Below are 20,511 nucleotides of genomic sequence, written 5' to 3'. Positions count from 1 at the left end.
TCCGGCATATCTGAGGGGCAGCCACAAAGGAGTGGGGCAAGGTGGGCTTTGAAAATAACTACATGTACTCCGGTCCAAGCCCCAGGGGGTGCCTAGTGAGAGAGGGGGAATTTGTGAGTAAACCTAAACATCAGTACAAAGTCGGCGAGTGTGACGTCCATGGAGGGCCGTTTGAGACCGAGTCGGCGGTCCCCTACACCGATTGTTTCTAAAGTTCAGTCTGATGAGCCCACTGTGGCTTCAGGTTTTCGTTCCGACTAATTTTTAATTGGTGAATTTGGGATGCCAAACTTGCCGACTACACTTACTGACGATGTGGCTGCAAAAAAATTGCAGGGGATGAAAGGAACTCCCATCACCGCTTTCCAGCACAGTTTCACGCTTCTAAAAATATCGCAAACTCGCCCCTTTGGCTGACAGCCTCTAGCATGACGTCTGACCGAGAACCCCCCGTGGTGCCAGACATATATAAATATGATTGGTGGTGTTCATGAAATGGGGCGGCACGGTGGCGCAGTGGAAAGTGCTGATGCCTCGCAGTAAGGAGTCCTGGGTGTTCACTTCCCGGGTCCTCCCTGCGTGGAGTTTGCATGTTCTCCCCGTGTCTGCGTGGGTTTCCGCTCACAGTCCAAAGACATGCAGGTTAAATCATTGGTGATTCTACATTGTCCCTAGTGTGTGTGCACTGCCCGGAGTTTGTTTCCTGCCTTGCGCCCTGTGTTGGCTGGGATTGGCTCCAGCAGACCCCCGTGACCCTATAATTAGAATATAGCGGGTGGGATAATGGATGGATGGGTGTTCAAGAAATGTTTAAGAGATTTGCTGAAATGATTTGAGCAAAGTGGGCAGCTATTTTGAGGTTTGCAGAATCAGTTTTTACCCATCAGTGCCCTCCACAACGTTTGGGACAAATCTTCGATTTCCCCCCCTTGCTCCACAGTTTAAAATTCCAAATCAGACAACTCAGATGTTGTGATTAAAGTGCATGTTGCAGACTTTCATTTAAAGGGATTTGCAGACATTTCGGTCACACCTCACTTACCCACATGCCTCCCCCCACTTCAGGGCACCATAATGGCAGGTCGGGTAACATAGCCGTTGTCACATTTAGGACTTTATCGCATATCCCAGCATGCAATGACTGCTTGACGTTTGCCATTCACAGACATCAGCAGGTGTGGAGGGTCTTCTCTGGTGATGCTCTGCCAAGCCACACGTGCAGCCATCCTTCAGCTCCTGCTTGTTTCGGGGGGCTTGTCCCCTTAGGTTTTCTCTTCAGCATATGGAAGGCCTGCTCAGTTGGATTGAAATCAGGTGACTGGCTTGGCCATTCCAGAATTCTCCATTTTTTTTTTTTACCTTTGATAAACCCCCATGTTGCCTCAGCAGTGTGTTTGGCTCATCATCTTATTGTAGGATGAAGTGCTGTACTGAACTTGAGCAGATCAGATGTTTCTCCACACCTCAGAATTCATTGTGCCATCAGAAGTTCCGTCATCAATGAAGAGAAGTGTGCCAGAATCTGTGCCAGCCATAACACCCCCTGCACCGCCATGTTTAACAGATGAGGTGGTCTGCTTTGGATCTCAGACAGTTCCTTCTCGTCATCACTCACCATGATGAGGTTCATCTTTGTCTCGTCGGTCCACAAGACCTTTTCCCAGAATTCTGCAGGCTCTTTGCCGTCCTTTGTCACAAACTGCCATCCTGTTTTTTGTGGTGTCCATCTTGCAGTGTGTCCCCCTCTGTGTTTCATCCACAGGTTTTACTGATGGCTGTGATGGTTTTATTCGCGGTTTTCAGCCTCATGATGGCTTCTTTGTCTTTCACTGGCACAGCTCTTATCCTCATGTTGAACAATGGCGACTACAGACACTCCAAAGGGTAGAAGCAGGCTGAGGGGTCTTATGAATACCTGTGACACTAAACTTTATGGTGCCCTGGAAAAGGGGGGTGTGTAGAAAAAGGTGTTTTGTGACTGGAAATGTCGGCACATCCCCTTACGTGAAAGTCTGCGATGTGCACTTTACCCGTGACATCAGAATCGTTTGCTTTGTAATTTTAAACTGTAGAGTTGAAAGAGAAATGAGTCTTTGTCCCAAACATTATGGGGGACACCGTGACAGGCCCGCCGCCAGAAATATTTGGGCCCCAGACAACGTGTACGTGTGGGCCCCTCTGCCTCCCCCCGGGTCCCGCGATGCCAAAACCTTCAAATACGTATATACAAAAAAAAAAATGAAGCGTGAAGGGGCCCCCTTCTGTTATCGCCCCGGACCAGAGTCCCGTTTGTCCCCCACCGGCGGCGGGCCTGGCAAAGAAGCAGTGGCGTAGCAAGTTCTGGTGGCACCCGGTGCGGAGTTTAAACTTGTCACCCAGATGTCCACCAAAATATAAAATGAAATTTATTGAGAAAGCAATTTTTTTATTCAATGGGTTAAGTAAAGAGGGCATAATGTTATTTATTTTGTAAACATTTTTTTATGAATAAAAAAAAGTAAAATGCCTTTTTATTAATAAGCCAGTTTAATGTACAATGTAAGAAATCTTTTTTCATAGTGATAGTACCTAGTGCATAACTTTATTATTATTATTATAATACAATTTAATGAACACTCAATTGTTTACAAGTTTCGTTCTCTAGGCACTAATCCAACAAACTGCACGTTAACACGATACTTAGAATCTCTTCTTTCTAACTTTTTGTTCTGCAAATTTTGAAATTGCATCAATAAATTATGCACACGTTTAAGTTACCATAGATTTCCGACATGAATTTCAAGGAAAAAGTGTCGAAAAAAATACGTTTAAAAATACCGACTTGGCGACATAAAATAAAGGCAATAACGAGCCAAATCAAGTGAACGGCAATGATAATTTCCCAATACTGTCCCTTCTTGGCCTCTGATTTGTCACCAAAACTTACGCCAAATCGCCAGTTAACCAGAATTGTGACACATGATTTCGTCGTGTGTCCCGGCTCGTATATATAGATAGTGGGATGGGGAGGGAGATATTCTCCTAAAGTAAATGGTCGGTTCTAGAGCGGACAATACCTACCCACCCCACTGTTGCGCCGACTATATTATTATGATGTTCGGGTTAAAAATATCATCTCGTTGCACAGAACGACTTGGGCCGATGATATATTTGTGGCAGGGATGAGACAATGAGTCACAGGACCGCTTGTTAGTTTACTTGAGCGCCAGCGCAGTTCAAAAGAAACGAGACAGAACACCCCCCAACCACGCGCCACACAATAATACTAAATCATTACAGCATCACATCGTTCACCCGCAATTGGCTGCAATTAGGGATTGTTAAAGCCCATGTAAATGATCTGACATGTTATTTTATGTAACAAAAAGGCGCATTAATACAAAGCCGGCAATTTTCTCTCACCCCCTCAGAGCTGGTACCCGGTGTGGGCCGCACCCACCTTAGTACGGTATCCTTCAAAAGGGCGACCTCAATTGGGCGCAGCGGATAAAGGCAAACGCAACAAAATTATTACAGAAAATGTATTAGATGAAGGCAATGATTGAACGTATAAAAAAAGGCGAAAGCAAGAATATTAAAACCTCCAATTTCGATCTTCGCCACATCTGGAACATGGTTGTGCGTAGATGGTCTCTTGACGAATACAGTAATCCCTCGCTATATCGCGCTTTGACTTTGTCTATCGCGGGATTTTATATGGAAAGCATAACTAAATATATGACGCAGGTTTTTCGCTGCTTCGCGGGTTCTGCAGACAATGTGTCTTTTTACTTCCTATACATGCTTCCTCAGTTGGTTTGCCCAGTTGATTTCATACAAGGGACGCTATTGGCGGATGACTGAGAAGCTAACCAATCAGAGCACGCAGTTAAGTTCTCCTGAGTGAGAAGCTAACCAATCAGAGCACGCAGTTAAGTTCCTGCCTGCTGAATGAAGTGTTAACCAGGAAGTCTCGTCTCGCTCATTCAGCATCAACGTGTTTCTCTGTGTAAAGAGTTGTGCTCTTTTGTGTTTATCTTTGTGCCTAGTCAAGCCCTTCATCATGGCTCCAAAATGACCTGCTGCTGCTTCAGGGGCCGTGCCCAAGCGCAAACGGAAGATGTTAACGATTGCCGAAAAGGTAAACATTTTGGATTTGTTGAAGGCTACGATTCTTTTTATTTAAAAAGTAGGAAAGGAATATACGATCTACGACCGCAGTGTCCTTTTAACCAGGGTGCAAAACGAGTTGTAAGTGGATGTAATAAGGCAGTCGTCTGGATGGAATCTGCTTTAGGGATTTGGATTGAAGAACAACGGCAGTGCTACACAATCGCCTGAAGTGGCTCCATTAAGGGCTGTAACGCTCTCCTTTGTTGTGCAGTAAAATAAAACTCATTGTTATCGGACAAGTCATCGTGTCATTGTTGGTGAGTAATCATAATTAATTTTCTACTTACAGTACTTAGTACATGTACGTACGTTTAGTGTCACTGTACACACATTTTACTGTATACTATTTTTCTTGCATTGTACGTATTTATTGCTGGTGGCCTGTCTATCGTAATGTCTGTAACATGTGATATCGGAGACGATCGATATCTTTAAAATAATATTTAGGTTTTACTGTATATAAACAGTGTGTTTATATACATAATTTCAATGAATCTTACCTAATATCTAAGAGAATACAAAGGGATTATGCTGTATAACTCTGCGGGGAATATTTATAATCGGTGTGGGAGAGTTTATAAGGGCTTAAAATATATAAAAATAACCATACAAACATATGGTTTCTACTTCACGGATTTTCACCTATCGCGGGGGCGTCTGGAACGCACCCCCTGTGATCGAGGAGGGATTACTGTAATCCATTTTTGGCATGACAGCGAGACGAACATTTTCCAATCCTTTATTCAGTGCATTACCAGATGTGTTTCCCGTTGATAGTTGTCTCCTTTCTGAATGTGTAGCCTTCGACTACGCGTATATCTGCACCTTTGTTGCTCTTCACATATTCCAGAGCCATTTGAACTAAATTATCTACGAACGCCTTTATTCGCCGCGCCCAATTGAGGTCGCCTTTTTGTGCGCACCCTTATTGAATAGAGCCCCTTAGTACGCCGTTGAAACATGTGACTCTTGTGTCGCAAAGTCATTCTGTTTAGTTTGCAGATGCCGCCATTTTGAGAGGTTAGCATTATTGGTTGCTATGGCGATCCGCCCAGAAGCAACCGGGAGAAAAGACGTAGTCGGAAATCAGAATACGAAATCTGCTCTGCCACCAGAGCCAAATCGCAAGACAACAGTACAAGCGCAAGTCAAGAATCAGAGAAGAATTCATTCAGAGTTTTTTGAATTATGAGGTACAAAAGGGTTGTGTTTTAAATTAGGAAGTGAACTTTTTGATGATGCCTCGCAGTAAGGAGATACCAGGAGTCACATCCCGGGTCCTCCCTGTATGAAGTGTACATGTTCACCTCGTGTTTGTGTGGGCAGATGCCCCCAGTTTCATCCCTGTAGGTATTGTTGTTAGCATCTCTTGACACACTTCATGGGCTGAAGGTCCTCAGTGTCGGTGTGTCACAGAGAGGATGTGCAGCGTTGTTCATAATGGCACTCAGTTTGGTCTTCATTCACTCCTTCACTCCACAACCTCCGGTGTGCCCAGAGTGTATCCCATAACTGAACGTGCCCTGTTATTTCGGTAGCCCTGTCGTGAAGTGATATCACCAGCCCAGCACACCACACTGGCCATTAGAGTTGTAGAAGATGTGAAGAGTATCACTTCCCACATTAAAGGAATGCAGTCTCCTGAGGAAGAAGAGCCTTCTCTGCCCTTTCTTCTATAGATCCTCTGTGTTATGGGATCAGTTCAACCTATCATTGATGTGGACCCCCAAGTATCTGCAGTAGTGGACCACCACTACATCCACTCCTTGAATAGGGACCGGATGCAGATGCTCATTGGTGTGTTTCCTTATTTTTGCTGATGTTAAGAAGCAGACAGTTCTCAAAGTTCTTCCCCTGACTCCTCTCCTCTGCCTCATCCACCTTATCAATAAACACCATTAGTGTAGTCATTTGAGAACTTCTGATGTTTTAACATATGTTTGGATGGAGTGGTGGCTCTGAGGTTAGGGATCTGCACTGGTAATCGCGTAAATCCCAAAAGGGACTCCACTTCGTTGGGCCCTTCAGCAAGGCCCTTAACCTGTGGTTGCTCTGTCCTGAGTATGACGTTAATCTGCATCCAGCCCTGCATGAAGCCCCTCCAACCTGCAGGGAAAAACCTGGGGATTGGTGACAGAATTGGCATCACCCTGTTTCATTGCGTCTGAACTAGTGTGGTACTGAGGTGTCACCCACTGCATGGCTACACTCAGGTCCTAATCTGGGATCCTGAGTTGGTTTGTCATGTGGTGGGTGCAGCAATACGCTGTATCAGCGCAGGCTCCTAACTCTCTCTCTCTCTCTCTCTCTCGCTCCTCTAACATATGTTCATGTGTTTTATTGTTATTTTTGCTATTGTTGAACTTTAGTATTGGTCCTACTTGAGAACTTCTGACATGAAATTAGAAGTGTGGGCTGCCTCGACCATATATGGGTACTCGGTGACATCTGCTGATAATGAAGCTCATTGCGCAGGCTGGCTAATCGTTTTCATTGCATATGCAAGTCGTATACTTCAACAATCATACACACCATTAAGGCATAAAAAGGTGCGGTGCCCTTGGCGGAGTGACCTCGTGTGCTGTCTTCAGGGACCCAAATGTTTTCTACTGTGTTCTATTTTTATAGATTTTTTTTTCTCCTTGTTCTGCCTCTTTAAATTTGCTTATGTAGCATATTCTTTGTGGCTGATGAGAAAACAGTGAAACAAACAAAATCTAGATAAAGATCATTGGGTCAATCAAAGAACATTTTGGGGTGTAATCTGCTCTGAGAACGGCAGGATGGATGGCATGCTGAGCTTCATGAAGGAGCAGGACCGATGTCTGTTGAGGAGTCCCGTGGGGCCGTTAAATTGCTGATTTACTGATCAAGAGCACAGGAGAAGGGTGGAGAGTCGTGCAGGAAGGGGAAACGAGTGTGGACATATCTGGAGTGTTGTAGCAGCAGTATGGCGAGGGCAACGCTGGCAATCTCGCTCTGCCAAGGGATCTCTGGGTACCTACAAATGAAAGGAAAAACATAATGGACTTGGCTTTATCTGAGGTTTTAGAGTGATTTATTTATGGAGCACTCTTGGAGACACCGCTTAACAGGCACAGTTTATTGAATGACTTGCACTTTGATTCTTGTCTGCCTCTTCAGGGTCTATCACGGTCGTGAACTTTTAGATGTTCTTACAGGAACTGGTGACCGTGACAGAAACTGAGTTGCTGCTCTCCTTTTCTGTTTTGTTTCACCACAGTGTTCCAAGAGCTGTGGCCTGGGCCTTCAGTTCCGCCAAGTGCTGTGTAAGCAACGGATGGCTGATGGCAGTTTTCTTGAGTTGCCCGAGACCTTCTGCTCATCTCAAAGTCCAAGCACCCAGCAGACCTGTGGAAAAACAGAGTGTCCTGTGGAGTGGGCCGTACTGGAGCGCTCACAAGTACGTACCAAATGGAGAAAGTCCTGATGCAATTAGAATTTGATTTTCACTGTTTAGATAGCTAGATAGAAAGGCACTATATGATAGTTAGAAAGATAGAAAGGCACTATATAATAGATAAATAGAGTGATAGATAGAAAGGCACTATATGATAGTTAGATAGATAGAAAGGCACTATATAATTAGATAGATAGATAGATAGAAAGGCACTATATAATAGATAGATAGATCGGCACTATATAATTGATAGGCACTATATGATAGATAAGGCATTATATTATAGATAGACAGATAGTCAGTCTATCTATCTATCTATCTGATTGTTTCCTTTTTCTGTATTATGGTACCAGTGCTCAGTGACCTGTGGAGAAGGCTCCCAGAGTATCTCGGTGTTCTGCAGGAAAATGGACAGGAATGGAAAGTCTGTGACCCTCAATCCTGGTCGCTGTTCCAGCTTTCCTCAGCCACGCTTGGTCAAACCCTGCTCATTAGCACCTTGCACAAGTAAGAAATATTTCTGATCTAAAACTGTGGTTTTCATCCTTTTTACTTTCTCATATACGAAGTCCAAAAATTAGATTTTAAGATTTTGATGAATTTCGACATTTTAGACCTCACCAAGTCTGAAAATACCATTTTTAGAATTCTGTCTGTGTGTGTAAACATGATAACCTGAGTACGCTTTCACTTAAGTCAACCAAATTTTGCTTACAAGTATTGGGTACAAAATGTAGATTTCTCTCAACTTTTGAACTATTACTGCTAACCGGAACATGCAGCTGCAGAGTCCGATTTGTTCAACTTTTCCTTTGATAGTAATTAATTTGATTTGATTTGTTTTTGATGGTTCTTTAATGTACACTCTCTATTATATAAAAAAATCCTGGAAGAGACGTTGGCCATGAGATTTTTTCAAATCTCACCCCCCTCTCCACCGTTTCCGGTTCACGGTCCACGCCTGCGGTCCTCTCACCTCTCATTGGTGTGAATGCTTTTGTCAGACACAGTTCAAATCTTATTGAAAAATTTCAACAGAAAAAATGAGTACACGGGCAATCCTAGCAGCGAGAAACAATGAAGTTAAACAAACTAACGCCAAAAAACATTAAACATTTGTATTATCGTAGGATTTCCCTCCACTTGCCCTTTTACCTGTTTCCTCAAGGGTAAGTGTTCTCGTCAAGTTCGTTATCGGGTTGGTCTACTGTTGCACTTTAAGATGAACACACACACAGACCCTAACCACAACAGTGCCCCATGAATGACACACACACACTTATTAACCCCTAGCACTTTAAACCACACCAGTGCTATAGGAATAACAGCCTGTCATTCAGCACTTCAAGAGACTTACTTATTTTCGGCACGAACAACATACGATGTTTTAATGATATCTCAGACCTAAATATTACTTTTGGTCTACAAGAATACATTTAAACATACAAAGACTCAGCACTCTTGACTATAGGCCATTCATCAGCCAAGAATACTTTCTTTCTCATATTTGTTCCTTCTGTTGAGTATAGCGCTCTCACTCTCAGCCTTATAAACCTCGCAGCACAGAAATAATGGCAAAAACCCGGCTGTCACCAGGTGCTCAAAGAAATCTAACTTATTACTTCAATCACTCTAGACATTAAGACAAAGTACTGAAAGTTAAAAGCAGCATGGTATTTATTACAAGAATAATAATAATACCACAAGAACAAAGAATACTAGAAAATAGGTAGTGATAGGAAAGTCTGAATATATATAGTCTTTAGAAAAAGCTTACGAAAAAGTTACAGATGACAAGGATGAATGTCCCAGGGAGGCGTTTGATTTAGCAATCGATGTTCATGATGCCTTTCTGACGACCAGGGCCGTCTTCGTCCGTTCCTCTTCTTCTTTCTTCTTCTCCCTTTGCTTCTCTTTCTTCTCCCTTTGCTTCTCTTCTTTCCAAACCAAGGCATATTTATTATGAAATGTCAAGCCTTGGTTTCACAACACATGCACCTGATTGGCTGGCTGTCCAAATGATTGATGAATTAATTCAACAAAACCTTTGATGTACTCGGAGGCATCAGTAGTTCTTCCTGTCCTAGGCTATAAAGCAAATTGTTGTTCCAGATGTCCATCCATCAATAGCCTGAGGTATCAGCTCAGCATCCTTTCCCAGGCTATAAAACCAAATTAGCATGAAGCTATGAACAAGTGTTATAAAAGTAAGGTGTAAGGGAAGAAAACCTGCTTTAATTTAATTTCATCTGTTGTCTTGTCTTGAACAAAATATAATGGAAACCAAAATGTACAGATTTTATACACCATAACAACATTAAATCGCAGAGTGGGTGTGATGGTCTCCCTGGTGTTTTAAACGGCTACCTTTATTAACATTGAATCAGAAATGGATCAGAGACAGGTTTAGGGATGGGAGCTTCTGGATTTACTGGCAGTAGAGAAAGCCACAGACTGGCAGTTGCCTTACCTGATTCTCGCAGACCGGCTAGAAATTTCTGCGGTCCGGGGAGCAGCAATTGGGAAACACTGATCTAAAAGGCTAAGCATTTATGAAGTGGGAATGAACAAAGTATTCCAGTCTTCTTCTCTCCTCTCTTTTATCAAGATTGGGTGGATTGGCAGATCATGTAGATCAATTGAATCATCACAGAAGACTTGGATAGCAGACAGGCTTGGGCAGATTTATGGCAGATGACATTTAACTCTTTGAGGGCTGAATATTTTTTCTAAAAAACATAGTTTCTGAAAAACAATGGTTTCACACAGAAATCAACATAAAACGTCTGTTGCTGCCTGCCAAGGGTGCCAGTTTGCCACGAATGTGCGGCAGACTTGCTGCCAGGCTGTTTTCATGTGGCTGGGGCGGCAGCGCAGCAGCCACAGCAGCGGTCACAATCACAGTGCATTGCAATCTGGTTTCTACCTCTTACCATTGTTAAGTGGCAGTCCTCCCTGGCCAACATTTCCATAGGCGTGTCAGTTACATGATTAGCTGGGGACCAGTCAGCTCAAGCTGGAACCTCACATTTGTTTTCGATCACTTGTATCAAAATTGGAGTCCGGCAAGTCATAGTCCAGTTCAGAGATAATAGGCAAAATGTTGTCCACGGAGTATTTTGCTTTACACATTTGCTTTGATCTCTCGCCGTTATGTCAGTGCCATTTTTGCTCTTGTTTGCACTTTACTACTCACGTGAGCCCAGAAAATCTCGGTCAAACTAATGAAGCTAACTTTCCTTCTAGCAACAAGAGTCCAACTAAAACATAACGGTTTGTTTTGGCACAGTTTACAGTTGATTACCATCGTCAACTCCTCCTTTTGACAGAAGTTAACATCAGCCCTGAAAGAGTTAATGTCAATAAATGTAAAGAATTACAGATAGGAAGTAAAAATGTGAGGTTTAAATACACAATGGGCGGTCGGAAAATCAAACATACACCTTATAAGAAGGATTGAGGAGTCGTAGAGGACTCAGCACGATCAACTGACAGTCAGTGTTCAGAAGCCATTGAGAAGGCTAACAGAATGTCAGGTTATATAGCGCCTTGATGTGTGCAGTACAAGTCACAGGAGGTTCTGCTCAGGCTTTATAACACACTGGTGAGGCCTCATCTGGAGTATTGGGTGCAGCTACAAAAAGGACATAACAGCACTAGAGAAAGCCCAGAGAAGAGCGACTAAAGATTAAAAGAGCTGAACATTTACAGAGATACAACAACAACAACAACAACAACAACAACATTTATTTCTATAGCACATTTTCATACAAACAGTAGCTCAAAGTGCTTTACATATTAAAGAATAGAAAAATGAAAGACACAATAATAAAACAAAATAAATCAACATTAATTAACATCGAATAAGAGTAAGGTTCAATGGCCAGGGTGGAAAGAAAAAACAAAAAAACTCCAGACGGCTAGAGAAAAAATAATAAAATCTGTAGAGATGAAGAGGAGACCTGACTGAAGTGTTTCAAATTATGCAGACAATTAGTGTAGTGGATCAAGACGGTGACTTTAAAATGAGATGAAATCAAAAGTCCGCCTTACGGGAAGGACTGAGGAGTCATAGTGGACTCAAAGCTATCAAGTTCCTGACAGTGTTCAGCAGCCATTAAGAAGGTTAACAGAATGTCAGGTTATATAGCGCCTTGATGTGTGGAGTACAAGTCACAGTAGGTTCTGCTCAGGCTTTATAACACACTGGTGAGGCCTCATCTGGAGTACTGGGTGTAGTTTGGGTCTCCATAAAGACATAACAACACTAGAGAAGGTCCAGAGAAGAGCAACTTGGCTGATTAGAGGGTGACGGGATGAGTTATGAGGAAACATTAAAAGAGCTGAGCCTTTACAGGAGATGAAGACGAGACCTGAGTGAAGAGTTTAAAATGATGAAGGGAATCAGTGCAGCGGATTGAAACAGTGACTTTAAAATGAGAAGAAATTGACAGTACACCTCATGAGAAGAATTTGGGAGTCGTAGAGGACTCTTAAGATATCGACTTCCCGACAGTGTTCAGCAGCCATTAAGAAGGCTAACAGAATGTCAGGTTATATAGCGCCTTGATGTGTGGAGTACAAGTCGAAGGAGGTTCTGCTCAAGCTTTATAACACACTGGTGAGGCCTCATCTGGAGTCCTGGGTGCTGTTTTGGTCTCCAGGCCACAAAAAGGACATAACAGCACTAGAGAAGGTCCAAGGAAGAGCAACTTGGCTGATTCTGGGCAACAGGGGATGAGTTAGGAGGAAAGATTCAAAGAGCTGAGCCTTTAAAGGAGATGAAGAGGAGACCTGAGTGAAGTGTTTCAAATTAGTGTTTCAAATTATGAAGAGAAATGGATAGATAGATAGATAGATAAATATGAAAGGCACTATATAACAGATAGATAAATATATAGAAATTAAAGGAACTATAGATAGATAGATAGATACTTTATTAATCCCAAGGGGAAATTCACATAATCCAGCAGCAGTATACTGATACAAAGAAACAATATTAAATTAAATAGTAATAAAAATGAAAAAAAAAAAATAAAAAAAAAAAAGCACACAATAACTTTAAATAATGTTAGCGTTTACTCCCCCGGGTGGAATTGAAGAGTCGCATAGTGTGGGGGAGGAACAATTTTCTCAGTCTGTCAGTGGAGCAGGACGGTGACAAAAGTCTGTCACTGAAGCTACTCTTCTGCTTGGAGATGACACTGTTCAGTGGATGCAGTGGGTTCTCCATGATTGACAGGAGTTTGCTCAGCGCCCGTCGCTCTGCCACAGATATTAAAGTGTCCAACTTTACTCCTACAATAAAGCCTGCCTTCTTAACAAGTTTGTCCAGGCGTGAGGCGTCTTTCATCTTTATGCTGCCTCCCCAGCACACCACCGCGTAGAAGAGGGCACTCGCCACAACCGTCTGGTGGAACATATGCAGCATCTTATTTCAAATGTTGAAGGACGCCAGCCTTATAATGAAGTATAGTCGGCTCTGTCCTCTCTTACACAGAGCATCAGTATTGGCAGTCCAGTCCAATTTGTCTTCCAGCTGCACTCCCAGGTATTTATAGGTCTGCACCCTCAGCACAGTCACCTCTGATGATCACGGGGTCCATGAGGGGCCTGGTCCTCCTAAAATCCACCAGCAGCTCCTTGGTTTTGCTGGTGTTCAGTTGTAGGTGGTTTGAGTCGCACCATTTAACAAAGTCTTTGATTAGCTTCCTGTACTCCTCCTCCTGCCCACTCCTGATGCAGCCCACAATAGCAGTGTCATCAGTGAACTTTTGCACGTGGCAGGACTCCGAGTCGTATTGGAAGTCTGATATATATAGATTGAACGAAAAAGAATTAAATTAGTGTAGTGGATCGAGATGGTGACTATAAAATGAGATGAAATCAAAAGCCCGCCTTATGGGAGGGACTGAGGTGTCGTAGTGGACTCGTCACTTTCAACTGGCAGTCAGTGTTCAGAACCCATTAAGAAGGCTAACAGAATGTCAGGTTATATAGCGCCTTGATGTGTGGAGTACAAGTCACAGGAGGTTCTGCTCAGGCTTTATAACACACTGGTGAGAACTCATCTGGAGTCCTGTGTGCAGTTTGGGTCTCCATAAAGAATTAACAGCAAAAGAGAAGTTCCAGAGAAGAGCGACCAGGCAGATTCAGGGCTACAGGGGATGAGTTAGGAGGAAAGATTCAAAGAGTTGAGTCTTTATAGTTTAACAAAAGAAGATGAACAGGAGACCTGACTGAAGTGTTTTAAATTATGAAGGGAATAAGTCCAGTGGATCGAGACTGTGACTTTAAACTGAGTCTATCACAAACGCAGGGACACCGTTGGGAACTTGCTAAGGGTAAATTTCACACAAAAGTTAAAAACTTTTTTTTCCACACAGAGAGCCACAGACACTTGGAATAAGTGACCAAGCAGTGTGGTGGACAGTAGGACTTTAGGGGCTTTCAAAACTCAACTTGATGTTATTATGGAAGAATTAAGTGGGCAGGACTGGTGAGCTTTGTTGGGCTGAATGGCCTGTTCTCATCGAGATTGTTCAAAAGTCCTAATCTTCTTCTTCTTCTTCCCCTGTACTTTTTAAATCCCTTCCATGATGTTCTTTAGCATAGCGGTCGATCCTCCTTTGTTGGCTGCAGACAAAAACAAAGTCTGTGACAGCAGCTCTAATTGAGACTAGAGAAAGATTTCAACAAAGCGATTTGATTGGAACAAAAAGGGTTTTGGAATCCACCTACTCAGATTTTCAGTGACCTTTAAAAACCTGTTACATCATTGAACAAGATTTGACCTCTGAGGACATCTCCCTAACAACTCAGGGATCTCTCTAACAACAGGAGCATAAATTGGAAACCAAAACCATGGCTGGGACACCGGCCCAAATAAAAAACACAAAAAAGCAAAATGAGTCCTAGAACTCACAAAATGTAGTGACATTGAAGAAAACCACAAATGACACCATGAATTACATCTTTTAACTCAAAAGCCCAGTTAGGTTGCGCCTGATATACTAAAATAAATGAAATATGAATACGCCACATCTTTGTTTTATTATGAGCGCCGCCACTTCCGCACGTTCGTGTGAAGAGTCTTTAGCACGACTCGGGATGTGTGACACGTGTGATGTCACTAGAGTGATCGTAGATAGGGTTAGCACATGCATATTCAGATCATCCGAGACTGCGGATAAACCTCAGTGTTAGATTGCGATTCCTTCTGCTAATTGTCTTCCAGATTTATAATTTTGGTCTGGCTTTAGGTTCTTTGATTTTTTTTTAATTGTTTTTGAATTTTAGCAACAGTTCTGCTTGACTATTCATCATTATCATTTAAAAAAGACATACTAATTACATTTATTTGCTTAGCAGGTGCTTTTATCCAAAGTGACATAGAAAAAAGGTCAACAAAATCGTAAACGTCAGTCTGGGGGGTCTGTTTGGGGACAAATGTGACAGGACAAGGTGGCAAAATTAATCATCAGAAGTGAAGAGCTGTGAAGAAGTTATAAGTGAGTAGGTACAGGAACCTAACCGATAATATGAATTATACAGAAGTTCACCAAACCGAAAATCTTCAAATGCTTCTTGAACAGATATGGGGATTCAGAATTTTAAATGGAGGTTGGCGTCTCGTTCCACCAGCCAGAAGCTACACAAGAAAACGTAAGAGTCTGAATAGAGATGTGATACAATGCAGAGACACCATTCATGAGCAGACCAGAGAGTGCGAGAAGGTGTGTAGGACCTCACATGTGTCTCTATATATATATATATATATATATATATATATATATATATATATATATATATATACATATACATATACATATACACAGTGGTGTGAAAAACTATTTGCCCCCTTCCTGATTTCTTATTCTTTTGCATGTTTGTCACACAAAATGTTTCTGATCATCAAACACATGTAACCATTAGTCAAATATAACACAAGTAAACACAAAATGCAGTTTTTAAATGATGGTTTTATTATTTAGGAGAAAAAAATCCAAACCTACATGGCCCTGTGTGAAAAAGTAATTGCCCCTTGTTCAAAAATCACCTAACTGTGGTGTATCACACCTGAGTTCAATTTCCGTAGCCACCCCCAGGCCTGATTACTGCCACACCTGTTTCAATCAAGAAATCACTTCAATAGGAGCTGCCTGACACAGAGAAGTAGACCAAAAGCACCTCAAAAGCTTTGGGACTCCAGCGAACCACAGTGAGAGCCATTATCCACAAATGGCAACAACATGGAACAGTGGTGAACCTTCCCAGGAGTGGCCGCCCGACCAAAATTACCCCAAGAGCGCAGAGACGACTCATCCGAGAGGTCACAAAGACCCCAGGACAACGTCTAAAGAACTGCAGGCCTCACTTGCCTCAATTAAGGTCAGTGTTCACGACTCCACCATAAGAAAGAGACTGGGCAAAATGGCCTGCATGGCAGATTTCCAAGACGCAAACCACTGTTAAGCAAAAGAACATTAGGGCTCGTCTCAGTTTTGCTAAGAAACATCTCAATGATTGCCAAGACTTTTGGGAAAATACCTTGTGGACTGATGAGACAAAAGTTGAACTTTTTGGAAGGCAAATGTCCCGTTACATCTGGCGTAAAAGGAACACAGCATTTCAGAAAAGAACATCATCCCAACAGTAAAATATGGTGGTGGTAGTGTGATGGTCTGGGGTTGTTTTGCTGCTTCAGGACCTGGAAGGCTTGCTGTGATAGATGGAACCATGAATTCTACTGTCTACCAAAAATCCTGAAGGAGAATGTCCGCCATCTGTTCGTCAACTCAAGCTGAAGCGATCTTGGGTGCTGCAACAGGACAATGACCCAAAACACACCAGCAAATCCACCTCTGAATGGCTGAAGAAAAACAAAATGAAGACTTTGGAGTGGCCTAGTCAAAGTCCTGACCTGAATCCAATTGAGATGTATGACCTGCATGACCTTAAAAAGGCGGTTCATGCTAGAAAACCCTCAAATAAAGCTGAATTACAACAATTCTGCAAAGATGAGTGGGCCAAAATTCCTCCAGAGCTGTAAAAGACTCATTGCAAGTTATCGCAAACGCTGATTGCAGTTATTGCTGCTAAGGGTGGCCCAACCAGTTATTAGGTTCAGGGGCAATTACTTTTTCACACAGAAACACGACCTGGCATGCACACGCTCACATGCAGAAACACTGATGAGCAGCTCAATAAGTCAATAAAATATTAATGAAATGTTGAAGAGAAAAACATAATTTTACACAAAAATACACACGCAAATATGCAAACAGCCCTCCCCAGTTTCCCAACGGTGATAGTTATTTACGTACACCACACAGTTTATCAGTCGTTTCAGGGTCGTGAGGGTCTGCCCGATCCTATCCCAGCTTGAAAAGGGTGCAACGCGGGGGACAAACCCTGGACAAGGGCGCCAGTCCATCGCATGGTACACACACATACACCAAGCCTACATTAGAACCAATTTAAAAACAGCAATTCACTTAGCCTGCATGTCTTTGGACTGTGGGAGGAAACCCACGCAGGCACAGGGAGAACACGCAAACTCCACACAGGGAGGACCTGGGTCACAAACCCTTAACACTAACAATAAAGTCCAACACCATCCAGTACAGCAGAAGCAGATGACAATGGAGAGTTGAAAGAAAAACCCCGTCAACAGCCCTCTGAAGGAGATGTAAAGTTTTGTCCTACCAGGTTCCCATTGCAGCTTTAAGATTTGATATGATTGGGTTCAATTCCCCAGAAGACAAAGATGAAGCCAATAAAGACGCATCCAATCGACAAGCAGGCACAGAACAGCATGTCCAACCAGAAGAAACCGTTGAAGTGATAATCCAGTAGTGTGTGTGATGCATAGACGCAATTAAAGATTGTTGATCGCAATCTCCTCAGCGTCTTTTTGGTTCCTTTTTAAAAGAGCTCACTTAATTAACTTTCTTCCAGGCAACCCCTATGTTATAATAAGTTTGTTATAATATTAAGAATTGTGTCACTGTATCTGTTTTAGATCTTTTTAAATGTATTTTTCATTCTTTTTCCGTGTAACATGCCATGAAGAGCTGAGCCAGATTTAGCAAAGAGGGTCAGCATTCAGAATTGCTGGGCCAAGCAAAGCATAAAGACAGACAGGGACAGCTGGAAGGCTGTGTTGTAAACCCTAAAAAGGACGGAGTGTTGTTTGAACCGACTGTTTGATGTTCAGCACAAAATTGTCTGCCTTGTTTGGAATTGTAATGGGAGCCTGGGGCATGTAGAAAACAATATAAAAGAAGCTGGAGCCGTGCCAACTTTGAGAAACTGTGTGGACGAAAGACATTGGTCCAAAATCCACCTCCATTGTGACAAAAAAGTGCAGTTTCTACACGATCGACTTCCCATGAGAAATCCTCGGTGAAATGAAACTGGCCTGTTTCTCCTGTCTGTACAGCAACGTAAGCCGCATTAAACAAGCGAAGTATATTCTGCCTTTTCTGTGACTTTGTCGACGCCTATCGCTGAAAAGAGGGATATCGCCGTTGTTATTTATAATTATTTAAATATAGGTTTAATAAAACGCCGCGATATAAAAGAACATATTCCCAAGGCGCTAACACTCCCATCGGAAACACCCTACACCAACCTTGAATCTGCCCAATAACGTAATTCCTCAAGGGCTGCTGGGAGATGTAGGCAATTTAAAACATCTTGAACTACAGTTTGCAACATACAATCATGGCTTACATAAACCATCCTCTTTATTTTTTGCAAGTTCTACACAATCATCGGTGTCCCGGGAGTCCCATTGGTAGGACGTAGTCTTGGTTGTTGGGTCCTTAACCGATGTCCTTAAAGTGAAGAGTTAAAAGGACGCTAGTGAAGACCTTTCCTTATCCGAGTGTGTAGATAACCTGACTGATTTTTCATTAGGTTTCCCAGCTCCTGAGTTTTTGTTGAGTAATTAGCGATTCACTTGTCACAAACAGTAGGACAGATTTCTGGTTTCGGCCTTGCTTAATGTTTCCTGTCCTGGGTCCTCATATATAACGCCATGCGTAGAACTCACACTATAACATGATGTAAGTGCAAAATCCGAAATGTGCTTATGTACAGAAAAATCCAGATGCAGGAATCTGGGCGTTCACCAACTTCCGCGTTCTTCCGCTAAATAAATCCCGATCGGCGTAAAAAATTAACGCTCGTGCACGCGCATTATGTAACGCCCCAACTCCTCCCAGAATTACGCCTCTTTGAATATGCAAATCAATATAAATAGTCCTTAAGTGCAGCCTTCTGTGAAAAGACAATGGGAAAAGCACAGGGGAAAATATAAGAATTTCAGCAAATACCAAGTGGAGGCAAAGGAAAAACATACAATTTGTTCAAGTAAACCGCGGTATAATCAACAAAAGGAAGTTGATCGAGTGACATAGCGTGTTGGAGAAACTTGAAAGCTCACATTCACAAAATCGCACAGTGCCGGAAATAAAAAGAAGTCACATATCAAAGTCGTCGTCAAAAGCCGAGTCGTAGCCCACCATCTGAGTGTCATATGAAAGCTTATTAGGGTACAGAGAAAAAAAAAATAGGTACGAAATGTCAACTTCAATCTCGAAATTTCCACTTTAATCACGTAGTTTATTTTGTCAGTAAAGTAGAACGTCATAAACTTCATCTTAAAATCGTTTAATTAACCAGTTTCTCAATTCACATCGTAATTAAAGTAGCACGTTAAATGCTTTGTTTTTTATGTGATCTTCTATGTGTGTGAATCACTACGTGTTTCTTAAACCGGCTCTCTTCCTCCGACAGGACACAGAATCCATTACATTCATGATATTACAGCCCTCTAAATAACTAAAATACTCACGGTGCAGTGATTGTGCGTGACCTTCGATGAAATAATTTATTGCAGCAGTACTGTGGCTTTATGCCAAGTTTAGGTTTTATACATCGCGATTTGAACGTGGAAACGTTCTTATGCAACATTTCTGTGCTTACGCACCGTTTATACCTGAGACCCCTGGTCATTTCCTCTTCTCAGATAGCCTGACACCTTGCTATGGTAGGTAGGATTAGGGGTATGCAACACATAGAGATACGCACCAGAGTGAAGTCCTCGTTAATAATTTGACAAATGTGAGGAGGCCATTTTGTCCATCAAGCCCATCTGTTTAGCTAATACCTAAGCTGTCCCCTGGTAGTAGTCCGGTGCTGCTAAGATTCTCGCTGTCGATGAGACGGTAATTTATTTATTTTTTTGGTGGAGATTCCAGGGACGCATTCAGCCTTGGCCCGACCCGTACACACTCACAAGCAGAGACACAAAACCAAAGAATGAATAAATAATCTATTAACACTAGAATTACCAGAGCCTACGAAAAAATGTGTAGAACCGTGGCACCTTAAAACGCTTCGCACCTCTCCATCAGCGTCTTTTGTCCTTTAAATGTGTTGATAAGCAGTAAACAGCAAGTAGCCTGCTATCACATCCCCCACCGGCGCAAAGTTTTCTCAGCTCAAGTCTGTTTACCTGTCAGTTGCTTAGAGTTGTATAGAGTGAGAAGTCAAGCAAAATGACACCTTTTATAAATACTATATCGTTATTTGGAATACTTGCGTTTCATGTGTGTTCTGTGTCTACAACGATCTATGTAAACACATCGTTAAAACAGAAATGTTTTTCATGTTTTAGTAATAATTGACAAAATGTAGACATGAAGTGTATAATGTGTGAAGCCCAAATTCCAAATATCAAAGAAACACTTTCACAAAAGGTACAAATATAACAGAACAAGTGCACTTCTATTCAAAAATATAACTGCAGAAAAGCAACACGCGTTAGGGTGCGACATTGACACGCATTTACTACAACTGCTTCGGTGGAGCAACAGTATCAACTGTTGACTGGTAATCAAAACATCACGGGTTCGATCCCGGACAAG

General features: G+C 42.3%; 1 protein-coding gene across 4 annotated transcripts in view; it reads left to right on the top strand.

The window, feature by feature from the left end:
- The window catches only part of LOC120532289 (ADAMTS-like protein 1), a 447,743-nt gene that overhangs the window by 352,232 nt on the left and 75,000 nt on the right, over nt 1–20,511 (top strand). For all 4 annotated transcript variants that reach the window (XM_039758167.1, XM_039758166.1, XM_039758168.1 and 1 more), the window contains 2 exons: nt 7,397–7,576; nt 7,927–8,080. In XM_039758167.1, the coding sequence (XP_039614101.1) occupies nt 7,397–7,576; nt 7,927–8,080 (334 nt within the window). The remainder of the gene's footprint in view (nt 1–7,396; nt 7,577–7,926; nt 8,081–20,511) is intronic.

Source organism: Polypterus senegalus, chromosome 7 (genome assembly GCF_016835505.1).
Source record: "Polypterus senegalus isolate Bchr_013 chromosome 7, ASM1683550v1, whole genome shotgun sequence".
NCBI classification, from domain to species: Eukaryota; Metazoa; Chordata; class Cladistia; order Polypteriformes; family Polypteridae; genus Polypterus; species Polypterus senegalus.
This window is presented reverse-complemented; position numbering and strand designations above follow the sequence as displayed.